This window comes from Volvox carteri (assembly GCF_000143455.1).
Source record: "Volvox carteri f. nagariensis unplaced genomic scaffold VOLCAscaffold_16, whole genome shotgun sequence".
NCBI classification, from domain to species: Eukaryota; Viridiplantae; Chlorophyta; class Chlorophyceae; order Chlamydomonadales; family Volvocaceae; genus Volvox; species Volvox carteri.
In genome coordinates this window covers 1,629,707-1,637,411 of record NW_003307559.1, presented here as the reverse complement: position 1 = coordinate 1,637,411, position 7,705 = coordinate 1,629,707, and the positions used below count along the sequence as shown (strand labels likewise).

Genomic DNA, 7,705 nt, shown 5'->3' with positions numbered 1-7,705 from the left:
TGCGAGCTCGTGGCTTTTTAGTGTGGCCTGCCTGGCATCCATCGTGATGTCCCGCCGCCGGCTGAGGGGGCAGGGACCGCACCGGACACGGTCGTGCACCTCGCCAGCCTCCACATCCGGCGCAACACACTCAGCCTATTCGAACAAAGCTGTCCAGTGCGCCTGGAAGCGACGCACTCCCTCGTTTTCCCGCCAGCTCCCATCGCTTTGGCCTTTCAGCACACGCTGTGTTTGCTGGCGCCGCGCCTGCTTTTGAATCACCAGCGGCGCGTGCTGCGAAGCACCCGCCCTTGAAGGTGGCGGTGGTGCCGTGGCGACATCTTGGGGCGGTGGCCCTTCCTCGTCAGAATCAAGCTGGTCAGCATCTGAGTCGCTGATTGATGCAGTTGTGTGTGGCCGCTTCGCCGGGGGATCCTCAACTTCGCTCAAATCGCTGGCTTCACTGACTTCAAGAGCGGCAGCTGCCGCTCTTGCCGCTCTTGCTCTCGTTCTTCCTCTAAAGGGGAACTTTAGGGGAGCATGCCTATCCTTATCTTCTGTATTATCTAATTCTTCTTCTAATGTTTGGGGCATTGCATCTGCGGAGTTTCTGAGCCGTTTGCTTTGGTCAAGAATGAACGAATGCCCCGTTGACCTAAGTTGAATGCAACAGCGGGCCGTCTCATGGTGATATCATCAAATATTTTATACATAAATGGTGTATAAGCTCCAAATGTTCAGCTTTATATGTGCAGAAGGCATTTGGGGCGACTTACGGCCGAAGTAATGAACCAGTACGGCCAACTGACCAACGATTCCATTTCTTCCAGGCTCAGACCCCCCTTTATTCCCAAAAAAGTAATATATTACCAAAAAAAACACTGCCATGACTGACTGACGGACTGACGGACTGACAGCAGTGAACCTAGGGGGCTCGGCCCCCCTAATGGCGCTTCGCGCCCGGGGCCTCGCCCAAAAATATTTCAGTGATTTATCCTATTGCTTGCGTACGTGCATTTGGTGCTTGCGAGTTGAGATCGATCGCCATTGTGCTACCTTATGGACCTTAGGGTGTATTTCCAGTGCGGATTACGGCCAGGGATTAACCCTCTGTCCTCCATCAATACTTGCTCAAACGGCTAAGTTGTTGGCAAACCTACCTCGCTTTTCAACCTTTGGTTCCCTTATGGAACGAAACTATGTGGTAAGCTCGTACCAAGGACTTCCGTGCCCTAATCCCTGGCCTTAATCCGCACTGGAAACACAACCTTACAAAGTTAAGGACCGAACCAGAGAACACAATTTCAATTCTTGATAATCTTTTGTAGTATATTTGTCAGTGGGTAGCGGAAGTGCGTCCCACCTGGTCCCACCTTAGCGGAATATATTCATATTTGGCCTCCCCACTGCGCCCAAAGGGGGGTGGTGGGCACTAGTTCACAGCTCAGCTACAGTAGCATGTAGCAAATATTTTTTCCACCGAGTTTGAGCTTTTGGTATAGGAAGCATGTGCGCATTTTATAACATATTAATCTACATTTGATTCGCGAAACGCGCGATACCGTAGTCCCACAAATAATTCGTGATTCAAATATTCGGGGGGTACCCCGAATTCATCGCACGTAATAATTACAGGCTTGCCATAAGAATGGCGTCCCCGAATTCACGTGTGCTCCGAGACCATTCCGCAACAACCTCACCCGTAGGAGGTCTAAATGCCCAGTTAAACGCGGAAAAATATTTGTATGCATTTATCACTTGTAAAATGAAAGCCGCAGCTGCTCGCTCAAGGCAGTCGACGCTCTTCGACTTCGGGCTTCACAAGCTGTCGCATGGCGCATCCCCTAGCAAACGGTCCGGCTTTCAAGGCCCTAGATTATGTCCTGAGGCATTAGAGCAACGTCGTCAGCGTGAGGAGGCGGAAGCAGTTCAGAGAAACGTGAGCAGGCCGCAGACTGCTGGTCAAGCAAGGCTTGTCGAGGCCGACTTGCGGTCTGGCATCCGTCCCGTCGGTCGTCCCAGGACCATCAATAAGGAAATATCTCGCCATCCGGTTATGGCTTTAGCTTTGATATGTTTTGGTATTCAAGTACATAGGTGTTTCCTCAAGAAACAAGTTGTTGCATGGAATGCAGCACGGCAGAAACGCCGAGCCTGCGGCGACCCCGAACTTTTGTGCCGTACTTGCAAATTATTGCTGCGCGACCCCGAATTTCAAAAATCGCGAATTTTTTCCAGGGCTGTTTTTGAGGGTGTCCCGAAATCATCAGGCATAAATCATAAGTGGGACTACGGTAAAGCGTGATTCATCTCATAAATCTATATATTTTCTATATAAATATACCTATGAAACATGGTCATGTTCTCCATACCCGCATAAATCTCGTTACTAACCGTACCCAAGTGTAACACAGCAAAAGCGTTACCCGGGATGCTCAGATGGGCCTTGCGTCGTTACATCGAGCAAGCGCCGCTATGTGGACGAGTCTGATGTTGTAAAAAAGGAAAGATCCCCTTCCCTAAGTTGTTTGTCGCCAGCCGAAGCATTTTTGGCGGCAGTTGTTAGATTGATCCACGCTTGCACGTATTCGTAAATATGCCCTTCGCAGGCTTGGCGCACCAACCCCATTATGGGCCGGTTTCCATCAGCCAGTTAGCGTCCCCTAGTTAGGGCAAGTTACCTGGCGTTCCACCCCACCAATTGTTGGCCAACTGTCGCAAGCTTCCATGGTAGCTCGCTCAGTTATGCCTACTGCCATCGTACGGCATTTTCCTTGGCTTGTTTGCTTTGCTTATCGTAATATAAGAATCCGATATAAGAGTACACAAGAACACATGAGCGTTTTTTTGAACTTGGTCGGAACGTCTGCTGGAGAGTGGTGCAAATATTGCTAAAGGGCTATTATCCTGAACCGTTAAGTAAGATAACTAGATTTTGTTAGTTATATATATTTCTATAGATGTCGCGAGCTTACCACCTGAGGTCTCATGCGGTAATAAGTTCACCGTGCACCGAAACAAACTGAGGAAGGCGTTGACGTTATCGCATTTTTATTATTTTTTATGATATTTAAAATTTTCTTACGATTTACTATGCAGAAATCGCGCGACCCTGAATGCGGACGAACTGTGGCGGGCGGCGGGCGGGTCCATTTAGCTTTAATATGGCTAACTGTCGCGTACTTCAAGCGCCCGACTTTCAGGGGATGTTTCTACTTGGATTCAAAGTCACGGATTAAGCTTTTCTTAATCCGCACCATCCACTAGGAATGCTTCATAGGTCTTGATCAAGGAACGGATTGAAGTGCAACAATTGCCATTCCGTGCATTTGCTTTGCTGCGATGTCAGGTATGGAGAGGGCATGGGAGACGATATATGGCTGCAGCTACTAACACCAACCAGACACTGCTACCTGGCCCTTCCCTTACAGAAGGAGCCATTTGTGAGTTGTTGACTTTTGGGGCCGCCTTCGGGGTTTCGCAGCGCTGGGAGTTCCACCGAAAGGTTGGGATTCTGTTGGGGCACACACGCCTTCTTGCAAATTGTGCCAGACAAGTTGTTATGTTCGCTGGAGCGGCCACCGATGGACGATTAGCTATCACCTATCCTTGTTTCTTTATTTTGGATTCTTTTACCTGGGTGACTTTTGGGGCTGAGGCCTCATTTAGTAATGGTTGTGGGTTCAGAGCCTTTCCTTTGGATGCCATTTTGGCTGTCTAGATGACTTGCGTTGTCTCATCTGGGTCTTATTTGTCGTGTTTGTCTCAGGTGCAATAACGCATGGCTAGCTGGCCCGCTGGCTCAACCCTGCGTGAGTCTGGAGCCCACTGAGGCCACTGCAACAACCACACACAAACAGGTAATGGGGCCAAAGGCAGATAAACGACCAACACAGCTCTAGGGATCTCTCAGATGTGCCGGTGTCTCATTTGTGAGAAGGCTGGTCCTTAGATGCTGCAATATTGTAAGTATTGACTCTGTAGTATAGATCTTATGCTACGGTCACTGTGCATAACACTGGATCGTGCCAGCGCGTCATCTAAAGCACCAGGTCTTCCGATCTCACAGTCATAGAGAGGAGCAGATGGAAAGAACTTGCGCTTCAAAGTATCTCATTCCACAGGTCGCCGGCCCACAACTCACGGCTCGTCTAGCTTGGCTAATATAACCTGTACATGCATGTATGGTATGATGTGTGGGACAGGGGCCCATATCTTCACCCGTGGCCTCTACCTGGCGAAACTCTGCCTTCCCAGATATTTCGGGGCACCCTCATCTAGCCACCCCAGTCAACTACTCAGTGGATCGCTCAGGTTCCACACCAACCACCAGCATCCAACGGAATCTGCCGGATCGGGGGAGGTTCAATTTCTTTCCTGATTGGCTTTCAGGTCAACTGTATCCAAGGTCACCACCGTCTATAGATTAGGGATACTTTACCCTCTACCATCGGAAAAATTTTAACCCTGACAAGTCTCAATCTCGGGATCTCCCGGGGGCAGCGGTCCCTGCCTTACCAGTAGTGCCTAACCTTGATGTATATGTATACACCAAATTAAACATTCAAAGTCCGGACCATCACCACCAAACACAGCACCTGCTGAACACAGCATCCACAAAGACCAGAAATCACTGAAACTACCGACCGGCCAGCATGTAACCGTTATGCGCTTCCTCTGACCCCGGGGGTAACCGGGTGATGACTGGGCCCTCTAGATCTGGGTGATCACATGCACTGCCAGATGCCACAGGTACCAGGAGCTGATGGTGGTGTACCAATAGCAGCCTTGACAAGAGAAGACGGTATAACATACAGCGTCGTGTGACAGGTGTTGATGATAGTGGGGTTTTATACTATTCGAGGCGATGGTGGCTTGGGTGGTAATAATGGTGGTGGAGGCGCTCTTTGCATTACTGGGAGGTGGTATTGGGCGAGGTGAGTAGGGTAGCAGTCGAGGAGGTGTAGGTGGCGATGAGGGCCAGGGTGCTCTTGCGGACATCGGTGGAGACCTGCTTGGCATCGGCTGTAGCTGAGGGGGTCTGGGCCGTGGCAGAGAGGGCGGAGAAGGTGGCAGTGTTTGGTGGGCGAGATAGGTGGAGGGAAAGAAAGTCTTGGAGGCTGTCTTAGAGGCAGGGGTGGAAAGCGTGATGAGCGTCGAGGGTTGAGAGGCGGTTGTATGTAGACGGAAGTCGGCCAGAGGGGCGACGGGGAAGGCCATGGGCGCCTGTTGGAGTGCGAGGGTGAGGGTGTACTAGTTGATGGTGGAGGAAGCCCATCTGGTGGTGGCCGGCGCGACCGGGGGCTTGGCTTTGGGGGCCTGGTGGATGTACGGGTTGGACGGGTTGGACGGGACAGAAACAGCCCTGGGGTTCTGGGAGACGGCGGAGACGGCGGGGACGGCGGTGTTGGAGGAGTGGGTGATGAACGACGAGGTCTGGGTGGAGAGCGAGGAGATCTGGGTATGGGTGGAGGTGAAGGTGGCGATGGTTGTGATGGATGGTTCAATAGGGGCCGAGGGGGCTTGGATGGAGGTTGTGGCTGCTTAGGAGGATATTGTTCAGGCATGTCCGGGGGTTGTGGTGGGGAGGGCAACGGCGGTGATGGTAGTCGTATGAAAACCTGTGGGAAGGGAGGGGGTTCCGGTGGTGGTATGGGGGGCGGCGGCGGTGGCGGTGGTGGTGGTGGTGGTGGAGATGGGGGCCGCAGCCCAAAGGGAGGAGGAGGAGAGGGAAATGGCGCCATGCGGAGTTGCACAACTCGGGGTGATCTTGGCGGTGGGGGCCAGGGTGGAGGCGATCTGACTCTTGGAGAGGGTGGGGCTGGTGGGAAGGGGGGAGCTGCCCGGCTAGGAGATGGTGGTACAGGGGACGGTCGTGGTGAAGGCGGGTGGGGAGGGGAGGGACCCCTATTTGGCGGAGGCGACGGTGGAGGCAGTCTGGGCGGTCGCGGGGGTACTCCTGACGATGCCGTGTATATATGTGTGTGTGTTTACAAACGGGGCGAAGGACAGCTTGGGAGGGCTTTCCAGGCGTGAAGGCGAGCGAACAGATTGTAAGTTTAGCGGCGGCAAGCTGGCGGTCACCATCATGTCGTAACAGCCCAGAAAGCCCTCAAGGCAGCGAGTAAGGCACTCACTACTGTGTTGGTCGGAAGATGAGGTAGCGAGACGTAAGACGATTTACATTGCATAGCGGTTCCCAACTTCGCTAAACACACGTCTGGCCAATCACCACGAGCCCACTGTAACAACTACACAAACCAATAACCGACGCCAACACGCCGTACCTGACATGTCGACTGCGCTCACCGACATGGCCCCCATTAAGACTCTGTGCGAAGTAAGAAACACGTGATGTCCATGACACACAAGTTCACACAGCAGATTAGTGAAACTTATGTCGTTATGTTGGCGACGTCACGGAGCGCCCCTTCAGCAGGGCGCTATTTTGTGGTAACCATCCTTAGCAGCAGCCTATCTGTAGTTCAGCTTGGAGCAATACGCAATGTATTATTATAATTAATGATGACTGCAATGCGTGCCATCCGTGTATATTATGGAACGGGAAGAAAAACTCCCCTACGTCAATAGTCACTACTACATATGTTTTGGATGTAAGCCACCGTGATGTATGAGGCCTTTGGAGCAACCCCAAGCCTCTTGAGAGGGACGGCTCTAAGGGAGCTCCTTTAGAGCCGTGCACGTATACTTATACTTGTATCTGGATGCGGATTATTGTATGCATAATTGCGCAAGGATGCATCCGCTTACATGAGCAGCATTGACGAGGTCATGAGAGCCTCGGGCGGCTGCCAAGGAGGGCGCTCCATCCGAGATGACATTGCCGATTTATAAAGCGTGATTCATCTCATAAATCTATATATTTTCTATATAAATATACGTATGAAACATGGTCATGTTCTCCATACCCGCATAAAAAACCTTATTATTTTACCGTACCCGAGTGTAACACAGCGAAGGTGTAACCCGGGATGCTCAGATGGGCCTTGCGTCGGTACATCGGGCAAGCGCCGCTATGTGGACGAGTCTGATGTTGCCAAAGATCCCTTCCCTAATTTGTTTGTCGCCAGCCGAAGCATTTTTGGCGGCAGTTGTTAGATTAATCCACGCTTGCACGTATTCATAGATATGCCCTTCGCAAGCAAGGCGCACCAACCCCATTATGAGCCGGTTTCCATCAGCCAGCTAGCGTCCCCTAGTTAGGGCAAGCTACATGGCGTTCCACCCCACTAGTTGTTGGCCAACTGTCGCAAGCTTCCATTCAGTTATGCCTACTGCCATCGTACGGCATTTTCCTTGGCTTGTTGGGTTTGCTCATAGTAATATAAGAATCCGATATAAGAGTACACAAGAATACATGAGCGTTTTTTTGAACTTGGTCGGAAAGCCTGCTGGAGAGTGGCGCAATTTTTGCTAAAGGGCTATTATCCTGAACTGTTAAGTAGGATAACTAGATATCGTTAGTTATAGAGATTTCTATAGATGTCGCGAGCTTACCACCTGAGGTCTCATGCGGTAATAAGTTCACCGTGCACCGAAACAAACTGAGGAAGGCATTGACGTTATCGCATTTTTATTATTTTTTATGATATTTAAAATTTTCTTACGATTTACTATGCAGAAATCGCGCGACCCTGAATGCGGACGAACTGTGGCGGGCGGCGGGCGGGTCCATTTAGCTTTAATATGGCTAACTGTCGCGTAC

General features: G+C 51.1%; 2 protein-coding genes across 2 annotated transcripts; one reads left to right on the top strand and one right to left on the bottom strand.

The window, feature by feature from the left end:
- Positions 1 to 1,744: 1,744 nt before the first annotated feature.
- VOLCADRAFT_90390 (uncharacterized protein) lies at positions 1,745 to 2,284 on the top strand (the record flags this gene model as incomplete). Its single annotated transcript, XM_002949953.1, has 1 exon — positions 1,745 to 2,284. The coding sequence occupies one exon, from the start codon at positions 1,745 to 1,747 to the stop codon at positions 2,282 to 2,284; it is 540 nt and encodes a 179-aa protein (XP_002949999.1).
- Positions 2,285 to 4,891: 2,607 nt separating this feature from the next.
- VOLCADRAFT_90389 (uncharacterized protein) lies at positions 4,892 to 6,773 on the bottom strand (the record flags this gene model as incomplete). The annotated part of the gene is made up of 4 exons (XM_002949845.1): positions 4,892 to 5,020; positions 5,278 to 5,415; positions 6,289 to 6,310; positions 6,751 to 6,773. The coding sequence occupies 4 exons, from the start codon at positions 6,771 to 6,773 to the stop codon at positions 4,892 to 4,894; spliced, it is 312 nt and encodes a 103-aa protein (XP_002949891.1).
- Positions 6,774 to 7,705: the final 932 nt, after the last annotated feature.